This window comes from Poromitra crassiceps (assembly GCF_964638095.1).
Source record: "Poromitra crassiceps genome assembly, chromosome: 1".
Classification (NCBI taxonomy): Eukaryota; Metazoa; Chordata; class Actinopteri; order Beryciformes; family Melamphaidae; genus Poromitra; species Poromitra crassiceps.
In genome coordinates, this window is record NC_139623.1 from 111500597 (window position 1) to 111516775 (window position 16179).

The 16179-nt window shown below is 43.9% G+C and overlaps 1 protein-coding gene across 1 annotated transcript in view; it reads left to right on the forward strand.

Moving 5' to 3' along the window:
* Positions 1-16179, forward strand: part of smarcc1a (SWI/SNF related BAF chromatin remodeling complex subunit C1a) — an 85219-nt gene that overhangs the window by 53590 nt on the left and 15450 nt on the right. Inside the window, exons 24-25 of the mRNA XM_083642971.1 lie at positions 2738-2913; positions 5896-6030. Coding sequence (XP_083499097.1) covers positions 2738-2913; positions 5896-6030 — 311 coding nt within the window. The remainder of the gene's footprint in view (positions 1-2737; positions 2914-5895; positions 6031-16179) is intronic.

Here is a 16179-nt window from a genome sequence, read left to right on the forward strand (position 1 = left end):
ACCAGGGTTCATAACACCGGGGTTCATAACACCAGGGTTCATAACACCAGGGTTCATAACACCGGTGTTCATAACACCGGTGTTCATAACACCGGGGTTCATAACACCGGGGTTCATAACACCAGGGTTCATAACACCAGGGTTCATAACACCGGGGTTCATAACACCGGGGTTCATAACACCGGGGTTCATAACACCGGGGTTCATAACACCGGGGTTCATAACACCGGGGTTCATAACACCGGGGTTCATAACACCGGGGTTCATAACACCGGGGTTCATAACACCGGGGTTCATAACACCAGGGTTCATAACACCGGGGTTCATAACACCAGGGTTCATAACACCAGGGCAACTAAAGCAGGGCTGTTAACGCAGGTTCTGACAAGGCCTCAAAGGAGAATTTAAAAACACACTGGACCTTATTTCTAGCTTTTCTAGCTAACTAGCTGCTTCTTCTGTTCCACTGTAAAACCAAACCGAAGAAGAAGAAGCAGCACATCCGGGTGACTTGCAGGGTTGACTGTTGTTCGCTGTTATGTAGCTTAGCATGGTAAACATTGCAGATATTTATCTGTTTTCGAGAATATACGATTCATTTGAATTCAATTGCCATCCATATGGAATAACGTTATGGATTACAAGCAGCAGTGGGGGAGACAGCGGGAGCTTGCTATCTATGTGACGGACGGCAACAGAGCAGGCTGCCAGTGGCACGGAGGTAAATAAATCGCTCATATTCTTGTTGCCTCTATAATATAATAAGCATATGAGCCGCTGTGTGTCGGAAAATAATCTGTATACAGGTAGGGTTGCCACCCATCCCTTAAAATACAGAATTGTCCCGTATCTGACAGTGAAATCATGCGTCCCGTTTTGAACCAATACGGGATGGGGTTTGTTCCGTATTTTCATCCCACCTGCATTGCGTGATGAAAACCCATCCTACTCTGCGTCTGGTTGGTTAGTACTGCTGCTTTTGTTGGTAGATTGGTTAGTTTTAGGCATCAGTCACGGTCAGGTTGACCCTCTGCTCGCTGATTGGCTCTAATCGGGTCTGAGCCCTGTCTGAGCCGATCAGAGAACAGGGATGGGGCGGGTCTTCGCAGAAAGCTGGTAGGGAAAATGGCTTTCCTTACTCCGCCACTTCCGGTGAAAACTCACTTGAAGTTTCAGAAATACAGATGTGAATGGGAAGAACCAAACACTTGGCTTGACAGGGTTAGCGAAAATGAATACAAAGGCATGCGTTCGTAAATACTAGGGATGCATGATATGGATTTGTAGAGCCGATACAATAACCGATAAATATATGCTTCTCCTGGCCGATAACCGATACGATAAACCGATAATTATTTAACATTTTTGTATTAAAAAAAATAAGTTCTTAACCTGTATTTTATGCACACCTGGGGTAAAAAAGAAAAGAAAGAAAGAAAGAAAGAAAGGGCAGATGTAATGAGCAAAGATGGATTATTTAATATTTCATAGCTCTGATCTAACCAAATCTGACATCACTATTGTGAACACAAACAACACTTCTGATATAATATGATTGTTTTAGTAAAGTGTATCACTCAATAGTCAATACAAAAAATAATGGCTTTTATAGAACCGAAAGCCTATAGCTCCTTAGTCTGCAGATAAAACACAAAAGGCATAGTAATTTAGACTCTTATTGGCATGACGTTACTGGCAACATATGAGCTGCAGCAAAATAGGCAAAATAGGCCAGTATCGGCTCCAATATCAGTATTGGTATCGGGACAACCCTAAAACGTGGCAACCCTATATACAGGACATAAACAGGCATTTCACATGCCCCGTTTTCCTTGTTTTCAGGGCGCAGTTCAAAACAAATGATCGTTTCAGCAAATAATATCAAAGCAAACTTGTCAGGGTGACTTAAAAATCATATTTAAAGCTAGAAATAAGGGGTGTAAAAAAAAACATAATTCTCCTTTAACGTTTTGGAGTTTTAGTGCCAATGTTCCACAATCACAGATATCATACAGCTGTAGTCCCAATACCAGTTCACATATTGTGGCATTTGTTTTTGTGAAGAATAAACTTCAGGTATAGAACAGAGTGGCCTAGTTGAGACATTGCTCGGCCACTAAGGGAAACACTCAAACACTGCATGACAATAAGCACAGGTACTGAAAAATTACACTTAGAATGATGGGAATTGAGTCTATGCACTTTTTTTTGCCATTGTGCTCTAGTGTTAAAGTCATTTTTCAGATCAGAAGTCTTTTTATTCAGTCCCTGACTGTGTTAGTTACATACAGTATGTGAGTGTCTTTCCTCTCTGCTTTGGATAAGTACTAACTTTTTACTAACTTTCCAGTGCATGCAAGTCATTTGTGTGGTTAGGCATCACTCTTTCTCCTCATGGTTGTTACTGTTGCCTCACAACAAAATTCAAGCGAGCTCAAATCTCTGTTCCTCCTAGGTCCTTTCTGTGTGGAATTTACGTGTTCTCCCCATTTTCGCGTGGGTTTCCTCCCGCCATCAAAGACATGTATGTTAGGGTTAATACTTGTCAGTAACCCTAACCAAGGCACTGGCTGGCAATCGAACTGGAGTTGGTCTCCGGGCGCTGCACTGCGGCTGCCCACTGCTCCTAGTTCTTTGAAGGTTCCTACAGTAGTAGAGGATGGGTCAAATGCAGAGGATGAATTTCCCCACGGAGACAATAAAGTATAACTAACTAAATTCCTCTCGCCCCCATCAGATAAAGACAAGGAGGAGTCCATGGAGACGTCGTCGGAGCAGGAGCAGGAGAAAGAGGAGAAAGGAGCAGCTGAGGAGGGAGAGGACCAGAGGAAGAAGCTGGAGCTGGACGTGGGAGAGGGAAACATCGCCACCGCGGCCGCCGCCGCCCTGGCATCTGCTGCCACCAAGGCCAAGGTCAGGCTTCACTACTGACTGACCCGGGGCTGGAACAGGGAGGTCAGGCTTCACTACTGACTGACCCGGGGCTGGAACAGGGAGGTCAGGCTTCACTACTGACTGACCCGGGGCTGGAACAGGGAGGTCAGGCTTCACTACTGACTGACCCGGGGCTGGAACAGGGAGGTCAGGCTTCACTACTGACTGACCCGGGGCTGGAACAGGGAGGACAGGCTTCACTACTGACTGACCCGGGGCTGGAACAGGGAGGTCAGGCTTCACTACTGACTGACCCGGGGCTGGAACAGGGAGGACAGGCTTCACTACTGACTGACCCGGGGCTGGAACAGGGAGGTCAGGCTTCACTACTGACTGACCCGGGGCTGGAACAGGGAGGTCAGGCTTCACTACTGACTGACCCGGGGCTGGAACAGGGAGGTCAGGCTTCACTACTGACTGACCCGGGGCTGGAACAGGGAGGTCAGGCTTCACTACTGACTGACCCGGGGCAGGAACAGGGAGGACAGGCTTCACTACTGACTGACCCGGGGCAGGAACAGGGAGTGGGGGAATGTTACAGTAGTAACTTGTCCAAAAAACACTAAAGCAGGCATGTCCGGCCCGGGGGCCAATTGCAGTCAGCGGACAGATTTTAAACAGCCCGCGGCTTGTCTCATGTGGCCCTCCACACAATATTGGTTAATCACTTTGCATTTTTTTTCAGTGTTTTCAGACATTAAACCACAAACGCACGGTCGTCAGTTACCTAGCAACAGACATTTCCCACTGGGTGGCAGACATGGCCACAGCAAGGAAGCGTAAAGCTGACAGTGAGGGCTGCCGCTTTCAGGAGCGGTGGAAAGTTTTATATTTCTTCACTGAAAGCTGAAACAGTTATGTTTGTGTCATTTGCCAAGAGGCCATATCTGTTATGAAATAGTTCAATGTGAAGAGACATTATGAGACTAACCATAATTCATACCAGCAATTGCCCGCAGTGAACGGGTGGATAAAGTGAAACAGCCTATTAAACTATTGATTCAAGGACTAATATTATGGCACGGGGGGGGGGGGGGGGGGTCATCATTACAATTGTATGTGATTTTTGTTATAACCCATAATGTGAGAAGTAGCTGGCCACCAGGTATTTTCACATGATCTAATCTGGCCCCCATTCAAAAAAGTTTGGACACCCCTGCACTAAAGCAAACCTAATGCTGGTTAACCCACCAGATATTGAATGAATTACCTTGGTTGTCATTTTAAAAGGTTTCCTGTAATACATAGATGTCATCCTATTTGCTGTCAGTAGATTACCACTGAAAGAGGAGCACAAAGCTTTGGCACAGTCTTAAATAAAGTTGGATTAGGCCATGTGTCCATCTAGCGCCTCTTTGCGCGGCTCGCGAGACGATGGCGGCTCTAGACTCTTTCATTGGCGGCTCGCAGCTGATAGAAATAATACAATCATGTCAAAACCATTCCCTCACTGCGGTGTCAAACAAACTGCGTGGTTGCCAGGTTTGTGGCCCTTTGGAGCACCAAATGGGGGTTGAAACTCACCATATAGCCTACCGGAATCTGGCAACACTGCAAACAAGCCATTGCCTTGTGGAGGGATTGGGCAGGGACGCAGAAACAGATCGTTTCAGGTGTGAATGACAGGGCGTATTGTTGCAGCTGGCATTTCCTCATCGTTAACGAGAAATGCGCAAGCTGCAACAATCAAGGCCCCAGCGTCGGAGTTTTAACGATAAGCAAAGCAGCTGTCTGGACTGGCGGTTTGGAGCTGAATCCCAGAGAGAGACAGACTGAACATCAGAATGTATTCATATATATATATTTTAATCAAGTCGGTGTGAATGTTTTCATCACTTTTAACATTTTTTATATCGTTTTATATATATATATATATATATATATATATATATATATAAAGTCGGTCTGAATGTTTTTATGATTTTTATAATTGTTTCTAACATTTTTATCATTGGTTCTAAATTTTTTATCATTGGTTTTATCATTTAATAAACTAAAAACTAAATCAAACGCTTACTGTGTGGTTTTGCGGTAAAAGTGGCTCTCCTCTTGACTTTGACCGGCTAGTGTGGCTCTCATGGAGAAAGTAGTGAGGATCACTGATCTAGTGTCTTTTTCTGACCGTTAAACGCTGGAAGTACGCTGGGGAGCGCTGATCTCAGCACACAATATGCAAGGAACCAGTCTGAAAGTAACGTTAGCTCAGTGCGGTAGCTAGCTTGATAGCTGACAGCTAACATTAGCTAACAACACATATACAGTGATTTAGCTCAACACTCACCAGAAATATTAAGTGTCTGGCCAATCTGCTCCCACAATTGAGCCTTTCTGTCTCGGTTGTGATAGTTTCTCCATATGATTAGTTGCCAGAAAAGGAGCACTTTCTGAAAGCATCTTTCTGAAAAGTTAAAATATTTTCAGCTGGGAGCGCTGGGAGCCAGCGCACAAAAACGCCAGAGCGCTGTGAAAATAGACGCTGGGCGCAGCGCACTTTCAGGGGTGGCCAAACTACGGCCCGTGGGCCAACTGCGGCCTGCTGCCCGTTTTTAATTGACACCTGTCAGAATTTTGTTGAGAGCTGGAGGTGGTACGAAATTTGATGGAGGTGACCGCCTCCTACTTCTCTATGCAGGAAAAACCCTGGACAGTGCAGGTTGAGGGGAAAGTGCGTACACCCAAAAAAGCACATTACAACACCGCTATGCAAAATAACTCCTGGAATGTACTGAACATCAAAAATGTATTATATTTTGTAGGTTTGGCTAAAATCTAAGTACTTTGTGAAATGAGCAAAGAGAGCCAATACTGTGTAGGTTATGCATATACCTATTATGCTACCTAAAATGCTATTGGTGTGTCGTTAATACCTTGCGATTTAACATGATCCGAGGGTGTATTTCTTTCCCCTTTTTTCCCCAAATGTTGACTGGGTGTCTCTCTCCCCCTTCTCTCTCCTCTCAGCACCTGGCGGCGGTGGAGGAGAGGAAGATTAAGTCCCTGGTGGCTCTGCTGGTGGAGACGCAGATGAAGAAGTTGGAGATCAAGCTGAGGCACTTTGAGGAGCTGGAGACCATCATGGACCGCGAGAAAGAGGCCGTGAGTCAAAGGGGAAGAGTCGTGCATTATGGGAAATGGAGTTGGAGACTGGGTTGGCAATGTAAATGGCCAGCACTGACCCTGCACACTATTTACCGGGCTTATCGCCCAAATATTAACATTGTATGGTAAAGGCTGCATAGGGCTGAGCATCACAAGAATACCTTACAGATTCAATACCATTTTTTGCTACTGTTGAAGGTATTATTTGGAAGCTTCAAAGTTGGATTCATCTTGCTCAATATTTAAAAATCCAATATGAATTCATCCTCTCAGATCATCATGATGGTTAATAACTACTATAGTAAGTTCTTCCACATGGCAGTAGTCATTTTGTGAAGCTAGATAAGAGATTCTTTTAAATATCTAATCTAAAAGTTTAAAGGTCCCAATTCGTGCAGCTGTAAACTGTGTGTCTCTGGTCCATAAAACATGATTCTGGATTAATTTGTCGAAAATATAGCAACCCCGTTTGTTGTGACGGAGTTCTCACTTCCTCATCTCGTCGCTTCCCAGGAATGGTCTGTTTTCATAATATATTCAGAACTAACAGTTCTCATTGGCCGCTGGGGGAGAGCCCGCCCCAGGCTCCCGATACGGCCCGAGCGGCCAATCAGATTAGCGTCCGTGGACCAGCACGCTAGGTTGTGTCCACAACTAACGTTAGCAACGAGCTATCGCTAACTTAACGGTTGCTATGCTAAACAGGACATCTCAAAATGCCTAGACTTACCGAATGCACCTCCGCAGTTGCTGGATCACGTACAGTTGGCGTCGCTCCAGCTAGAAGTGTTAATTTTGTGGCTAAACCTTGATTGTACTGCCCCAGATTGTTGAAACATTCTGGGCTGAAATGGTTAGCACAGACCAACAGACCATGATGAATCTCGCGCAGGGAACAGCTTGCAATGGTAAACAATAGACAAAATGGCGCAGGTAGCTTGTGTGAGAGAGACCGCGCGCAGTAGGCTTAAGGAGCCGCGTGACGTAACACGAAACCGTCTGGGAGAACAGAGTGTAAGGGGCGTGGCTTGAAGGAGACTGCAGGAGAGAGCTGGATAGGGACAAATCCAACTCTGACAGTTCTGAGGTTGTGAGCACTCATTACAGGGAGGGATGACTGCAGCATATATGCATTTAGAAGTAAAAACAGCTTTTGCACGGAATGGGATCTTTATCACTTGGGAAAAACAATTGGGTATATTAAAGTCCCAATCAGTAACTTTTTCACCTTAATATAACAGCTTTTTAGTCATTGAATATGGTCCAGTGTATTCTAAGAGGGAGAATGTCGCCTCTATTGGTCCCACACCGCCCTCGTGCGCAGCATGTGCGGCGTACTGCGCATGCGCTGTGTACAGCTGAAGCGCTGTGTTCAGGAAAACAAGGAAGTAACTCATGCGGATTTGCTACGAAAATGACGTTTCACGTAACTATGGATTATTATTTAATCACGTGGTGAGTACCCGATGTCACATGTACATAGACAGACCTGCCAACCTGCACGCATTTTTCGTACCATGCACGCATTGTGGCATCAAAGTACGCTGGTACGATTTGTCAGTTAAAACTATGCAAAACGGTGTTGACGCCTGTAAACTCAATGGTACAATATGTGAGCGTGTCCTGTGTTGTGAATCCTACTTCACCCTGTGGCGATAATGTGACCAAACCAATCGACGAAAGGAATGAGTCTAGCCAATCAGAGGCAGAGGAAGGCGGGTCATGACTTTGCTTTCAACTCCTTGCATGTGAACGATGGTGTAAACCAGGGGTGGCCAAACTATGGCCCGCAGGCCAACTGTGGCCCGCTGCCCATTTTTAAGTGGCCCGCCATGAATTTAGCACTTTTTTTTCCTTTTCTTTTTGTGTGCTAAAAATGTTTTTCCGTTTTACTGTTTTAAAGTTTAAAACGGAAAACGAAAACGGGGAAAAAATGGAAAAACTAAAAAATACAGAAAAAGAAACGGAAAAACAAAAACAAAAAAACTGATTCCCCCCATTTCGTTTATTCAATTTAAAAGCATTGAAAATGGGTTATACTTGAGTACCCTGACCTGGTCTATTTATTAACTCATTCAGTGCCAGCCACTTTTGGAGAACGGATGCTCCCAGTGCCAGAGTTTTCAGAGCGTTTTCAGTGATTTCTCGAGGCCCACAGAATATTGTGTGATATTACTATGTAAACACCGAACACGCACAAGAACGAGCTGGCTCTATTGTATCATCAGCAAAAAAAAGTTTATTGATACCATTTTCCGTTCTTTAGTTATGAGCCGGAGAAGATAGGTTGTTTTCAGCGTTTTCAGGCTTTTCAAATTATTAGCTGAGATAATCCGCCTTTTGTGAAATGCAGCATTTCAAGCACATTCACTGAGTCTGAAGATAATATTTTCTGATGTAGTGACGTAGTTGTTGTGTGATGCCCTGCGTGCACCACCCCCCTCCCCCCCTCCCCCCGTAAACTCCTCCCCACACTGCACACAGCCTCACGCAACCATTATATTTTCGGAGTGCTGCGTTTGTGTGCTGCTGTCGGCTCTCAGCGCCACAGCAGGGAAGAGCCAACCCGGATTGCTGAATGGTTTGGCGTCAGGGGCTGCTTTCCTGGCTGCTAATCGGTTGGAGAAACTATACAGACAGACAGACAGACAGACAGGGACAGAGGGGCTCAGTTGTGAGCGCGGATTGACTCCTGTTCGGAGCCAATGTCAGCTCCCGCGACAGAGCAAATGGCTCTGGGAGCATGCATCGGGTTGTCTTTGATCCACGGCTTTTAGGCTGTTTCTCGGACCTGTCTCTAATCTGGACTGCACCGAGCAAGCACTGTCGCCACCTAATGAGTCCGTAAAATAGGTTATACACCTCCAATAGCTACTATAGTTGTACAGGAGCTGCGGAAGGCTTTGATCGACGTCCCACCGTCAAAAAACGCATTGGACGTCGAAGGACGTCCGTGGCATTCTACGTCACTATTTAATTGGACGTCGAAGGACGTCCATGGCATTCAATGAGTTAAAAAAAATAAAAAAAAATAATGTTATGTTAAATTATCTGTCTTCTTAACTCATTGAGTGCCAGCCACTTTTGGAGAACGGACGCTCCCAGTGCCAGAGTTTTCAGAGCGTTTTCAGTGATTTCTCGAGGCCCACAGAATATTGTGTGATATTACTATGTAAACACCGAACACGCAAAAAGAACAAGGAGACTCTATTGTATCATCAGCAAAAAAAAGTTTATTGATACCATTTTCCGTTCTTTAGTTATGAGCCGGAGAAGATAGGTTGTTTTCAGCGTTTTCAGGCATTTCAAATTATAAGCTGAGATATTCAGCCTTTTGTGAAATGCAGCATTTCAAGCACATTCACTGACTCTAGATACGGTAATATTTTCTGATGTAGTGATGTGGTGTAGTTGTGTCCTGCCCTGCGTGCCCCACCCCCCCTCCCCCCCCTCAGCTGAAAACTCCTCCCCACACTAGTAACACACAGCCTCGCACCAAGCGTCTAGGAAGCCTGGGAAGCGCCGCCTCCCAGGCAGCGCAACATGGAGAAGCCACACGCGGACTGCAGTGAAAGGTTTGGCTTTTCAGTGTCGCGCTGCTGCTTTTCTAGCGGCTAATCATGTGGAGAAACTATGCTGACAGACAGACAGAGGCAGAAGGACTCAGTTGTGTGCGCGGATTGACTGTGTTCGCACGCACCGTCAGTTGCAGCCAGAACAATCTACATGGCTCTGGACTGCAGCATGAGCGGGTTCTCTTTCATCAAGGCTATTTCAGGCTGTGTATTCCTGACATTTCTGTAATCTGGAGAGCACTGTCGCCACCTAAGGGTTCTGTAAAATAGGTTATAGACCTCCAATAGCTACTATAGTTGTACAGGAGCTGCGGAAGGCTTTGATCGACGTCCCACCGTCAAAAAACGCATTGGACGTCGAAGGACGTCCGTGGCACTCTACGTCACTATTTAATTGGACGTCGAAGGACGTCCATGGCACTCAATGAGTTAATCAGAATCAGAATCAGAAAGACTTTAATGATCCCTGGGGGGAAATTGGGACAAGTAACCTGTTGGCACAGGAAAAGAAAATTTGAAAACATACAGAAATACCCATTGTAATAGGTGGGCACATCAATAAACTATGTGCCATATATTTATTTAGGTAGAAAATAAAAAAATTATGGCACAAGGGTTTTCTGGTCGAAAAACTGCCGCGCTTAACACGTTCACTGCCGTTGACGAGATATCTCGTCTTAAATTTTTTTTTTTTTTTTTTGACGGTGGGACGTCGATCAACCCCTTTTACATCTCATATTAAAATATGGGAGGTATTGAATGTGTATAATCTATTTTACCGACCCACTAAGTGGCGACAGTGCTCTCCAGACGAGAGAAAGCCAAGCAAAAACAGCCGCGTGAGGAAGCCATTCTCATGAAAATGGATTGGCGAAAACGCTTTCGCTTTCGCGCAGGGAGCTGGCGGTGGGGGATTGCAAATTTGCATAATAGATTACGGGTGGAACACACTTTGAAACACGCAGCATAAATAAGACCAGAATCGCAAAAGCTTCATCAAAGCTCTCAACCGAAACCCCAAGAAACGAGCGAGCCCATCCAGACTCGCCCAAAGAGCGGCCGCCAGCACACAGGCAGCAGCAGCAGCAGCAACTCGCTTGTGACACGCCCGCTGCAGAGCCAGGGAGGCAGGAGGAGTTTGAAGGAGAGGGGGGTTTCCTGCTGTTATGGAGGAAATTACTGTTCAAAACTATTGTTTAGATGTCTGACGTCTTACTGATGCCAAAAATGAATGGTTAAAGTGACTGTTCTATCGAATTTCACAAAAAGCCGTTTATCTCTGAATAATTTTTCTGACGCTGAAACCATGCTGTATTCAACTGCTAATGCTTACATAACTACTAACTCTACAAACTAACTCTTTTAGACAGAGAAAGCACACATTCTATTAGTTCTTTTGAGATATTGTGTGTTCACAAAATCTTAGCAGAAAAGAATCCTCGGGTCTTGAAAGATGAGCCAGAATCCTCAAAAAAAACCTCTGGCAGAAGCTAACTACAGTAAAAAAAAAACGTCTGGCAGTGAATGTGTTAAGAGCTACAGGTTTACATTCAGTATAGCAGCTTCAACAGTCAACTTCAGTTAACAATGAATGAACATACATTTTAAGAGCTACAGGTAGGTTTACATCAGTATAGCAGCTTCAACAGTCAACTTCAGTTAACACTCTTTTCTTCAAGTATGTTGTCAGAACTTGTCACTGTTCTAGTGTTCTAAAAAAAAAAAATCGAATTTCGTTCATAATTATTAAATTCGAATAATATTCGAATATCAAAATTCGTTTCAACAGCCCTACTGGAGGGCGTGGAGGGATTTGAAGGTGAGGAGTAGGATTTTGTATAAGAAGCAAGATGGACAATGTTGTTGTGCCAGCACATATTCTTGCAAGATCACCTCTCTAAAATGTCCGACTATAGTCAGACCTGGTTATACATATCCAGCATCAATAGAACATTAAATATATCCGATTTATTTTACCTAGAGGCTACCCATGACAATTCTGGCCAACACGTGAAAAAATACAGTCGGGAGAGAGGAGAGACGCTTGTGACTTGGCTCCAGGTTCGGCGTGCGGTGTGATCACAAAAGCGTGTAACAGGTTCACGCCCAGCTCGGCGTAGGCGTGGGTTGAGGCAAGGCAAGGCGTAGCTTGTCTGTGTGAACTAAGCGTAACACTATGACCTGTCCTTGAGCTAATTATAGTAGTAAAATGACGTTGATGGCTGTGCATGATCAATGTGGTATCAGCATATATATGTATATGTATATATATATATACGGTATATATATATATATATATATATATACTGTATATGTGTTCCCAGAGGGCGCAGAATAGTTGCTGAATGGGGCTTTAATGTTAGAGAATTATTTGCATCATCACATTGTGTGAAAGGTGCTTTGATTCAACAAAGAAAGACACCCATAAGTGCAGTTTGAACCATTCAAATCCATTTTTGAACTGAATTATGATGGTGATTTGGGATTGGCAACCAAAAGTAACCAGTGTTACCCAGTCCTAGTTCTGCGGTTGATAAACAGACTGTTGGCATGTGGACAAAGAAGTTCATTCCCATTCTGGTCCAAGTCTTTTCCACAGAGACCCGACATAGACCTTTCTGGGCAAGGACAAACATCATTCATTCTTTTTAAAGGCGCTAACAGTTGTAGCGCAAATAAAACTGTTTCCAGAGAGAAGCAGTTGTGTAGTCAGGGAAGTGAAACTGTTAATCTGCCTCCACAGGGCAACTGAATAGCCCTCAGCGCTGTGTGCGTGCGTGCATATGTGTATCCTGCCCCTGGTCAGCCCTCGGAGATGTCGGTGAGAATGTACAACTGTGTTTGAGGTGGAGGCATTGGGAATGTAGCCCAGTTTCACAGCTGTAAATAGTGTATGAAAACGGCCTTGGTTTGCATAAACCACTGAAGACTGGAAAGAGAGAATGAGCTTCTGCTACTACACCGGCTTTCTACAACACACTATTCACCTTATTCTTTGCCCATACAAGGACGCTTCTGCATGACGTCATTTTGTAATCGTCTTGTAATCGTCTTTCCGGTTTTAGACACGGAAGTAGATTACGCCTACCGTAGTAATTTTTAGACTTGCCAAAAAGCTGTTTTCAAGCAAAAAAAACCAAACTGTTTTAAAGTTTTAATATTTTTCGGGTGAGAACGTAACATATATGTGACCAGTTTATCAGAATAACGCCTATTTGGAAATATTTAATGAGCAGCGAGGACTGGCTGTGCTGACCGGTCGGACTAGCTATATCTGTCAAACCCTACTGTAGGCTACACGCTACTGGCAGTGAGAAAACACTGTCGACGTGCTTTTGTAACTAACGTTAAATGCCGACCGGGTACAGCCATTGGCTCCTCGCAGCAGTAACGCTATGAACATGTAACTGAAGTTGGCCACAGTGTAGCTTAATTCTGAATGTTGCCAAACTTCATTCATTATTATAGTGACGTTTTGTTTTGAAATTGGCCGCCAACTAGCACTGAACTAGAAGAACAAATACAATTGTGTGTAAAGAGAGAAAAAGTGGGCATGGTGAATAAGGTGAATAGGCTAGCTGACAGCAGGCGATTTTTAACACGCCCCGCTGGACTATCCTGAGCTTATCCTTTAGTGTTAACGAATTGGAGATCAATTGGAGCCCAACAATATTTGTCCAAGCGCATTGGTTTGGTCGGTCCAGTAGAAATGGAAGAGACTCACCAAGACTGAAATCTGAGAATGACACTGGCAACAGCCGATTGATTGATTTAATTTATTTGACCAATTAAAAATACAATACACCAACCAGCATACAGTATAAAATAATTCATCAGGATATCACAATAAAGTCATCAAAACGTATTTCCATTGTGGTCCTGAACGCCAAAAGAAGTCAAGTTCTTCAAGGATGAAGAAAAAGAGGATGAACTGGAAACTGAGAAGTGGCTTTTTTTAGCAACAGTAACTCTGGCTCATGTTTGAATGCCACCTTTGTGCATCAAAGCACCCAAACTGAATCTAACAAACACATTAATATTAATAAACCCTAAGCGGGCCACCCAAATATTAATATTGTTTAGGAAATACTACGTTCATCTCTACTCCCACATGGTAAGATTACTGCTGACATAACGAAGGCACTTATACGGTACAGAGCCCAAGAAAGCAGGGGCCGTTAACGCTGTCATTGCGCCGCACCTCCTGTATAAAAGCCTCAAATGCGGAATGTGGGGGATCATTTTGATCTGCCTTTCATTCCGTTAGTGGCAGTAGTAATTGAATGAGCTTCATGTTTTCTCCTCGGATCAGGGGGGTGATCACTAGTTAACGTTACTGCAGTCCTGCCTGTTGTGTGTTTCCTTACGAAAAACAGTATTCCTGTATTTTAGAATCAAATCTGGATCTCGTCGCTCTAGACGTCGCCTATGCGCACATATGTCTGTCATTTGGCAATGCAGTAGCTCTGTACTCGCCCACCCTGACAGACAGTCTATCTCCCGTTGAGAAACTTGAGTAAAAAATATAAAATTCCACAATTTCTCCGAACTGGCATGTGTTGTAACGGTAAAGAGTAACTAATTAATTAATTGTGCTCAACACGCAGTGCAGCATACGTTGTCGTTGTTCCACCCGCCCCCCGTCCGCATTTAGTAAATTTTTACCTGCCGCCTGACCCACCAATTTACAGAAGTGTATTTTTTACCCGCCCCCCACGTTTTTTTGCGGGTACCCGGCGGGGCCCCGCGGAACCCCGACCCGGTGCAGGACTCTGGTGTAGTGTTGCAGGAGGTCAGACAGGTACTGGAGGGTAGGGCTGTCAATCTCCCTCTATAATCAAATTCGAATTTCAGTGCTTTATACATTTTAATATTCGAATTATATTCGAATATTTTAATTTTTAATTGAAAAAAAAAAAAAAAAAAAAAAATTTGGTCTGAGTGAATTGTTGTCTTCTCTTATGTTATGTTCTGATTCTAAATATAGCTGAATCTTTGGGTTTGACCAAGTAAAACTTTTTCTAAGCATTTTACCAAATGTAGATGGAAAAGTGAATGGTGGATGAATATTCAAAATAATATTAGGCTTATCACAAATAGTCCAGCAATGATGTTTATTTAAGAAAACATGTTCCTTGTACAATGTACATACATTCATTGCATTAGAAAATAGGTCAGATAACCAGAGCTTAGTTAATATTTATCAGTGATGTATTGGTGCTGTCTGAAATGCTAAAATAAAATAATTGATAATAAAAAAAGACACAGCCTTTGTTTGAGCTCCTTATCAATAAACAAATAAGTAAACTTTGCCAAAACAACAATGAGCCATGAACAAAAAAAAATCAGTCACGTATTGCACTTAACACGTTCACTGCCAACGACGTATTACTCCGTCAAAAAAAATCCAACGGTTGACTGCCACTGACGTATTACTCCGTCAAAAAAATGCTTTTTTTTTTTTTGACCGTGGGATGTGCATCTAACCCTTTTACATCTCTTATATAATTATTGGAGCCACCGAACGTTTACAACCCATTCCACCGACCCACTAAGTGGCGACAGTGCTCTCCTGACTAGAGGAAGGCAAGCAAAAAGCAGCCATTCTCATGAAAATGGATGGGGGAAAACGCTTTCGTTTTCGCGCTGATTGCTGGCGATGCGGGATTGCAAATTTGCATAATAGATTACAGGTGGAACACACTTTGAAACACGCAGCATAAATATGACCAGAATCGCAAAAGCTTCATCAAAGCTCTCAACCAAAACTCCAAGAAGCGAGCGAGTCCATCCAGACTTCCTCAAACAGCGGCCGCGCAGACAGGCAGCAGCAGCAGCAAAGCAGTGAGACTGGTGACAAGCTTGTGACGGCCGCTGCAGCCAAGAAGAACGCCCACGGAGGGAGGAGTTGGAAGCAGAGGGGGGTTTTTTCTGCTGTTATGGAGGAAATTACTGTTCAAAACTATTGTTTAGATGTCTGACGTCTTACTGATGCCAAAAATGAATGGTTAAAGTGACTGTTCTATCGAATTTCACAAAAAGCCGTTTATCTCTGAATAATTTTTCTGACGCTGAAACCATGCTGTATTCAACTGCTAATGCTTACATAACTACTAACTCTACAAACTAACTTAAAAGAATAAGTCTGGAGCAGCTCGGATCCAATGATGCCTTTTATTTAAGGTGCAAAATGGTCAGACAACGTTTCGACGTACATACGTCTTCATCAGGTCTAACAGAGTAACAGGCAAGGAGAGCATTTAACAGGTAAGAAAAAGGGGCAGAGCTTACAATTAGCCAATGGCTTGGTCCTGCCTATTATTCAAATAGCCTCAAACAGAGCCTTTGCAATCAGCAATTATGCAGTGAGCATAGTGAGGAGGCAAAAATAAAAGCCTGGAGTAAAATTAAAATGTACAGTGCATTATAGGAGGGGAGGGGAAATAGGCTATAAAAACAAGGTACAGCAGTTTATTAGTAAAGAGCCCAAACAGGCCTAATATAAGATAAAAATGTACAGTGCATTATAGGTGGGGGGAAGGGGTTAAGAGGAGGGGGGGGGGAGGCTATA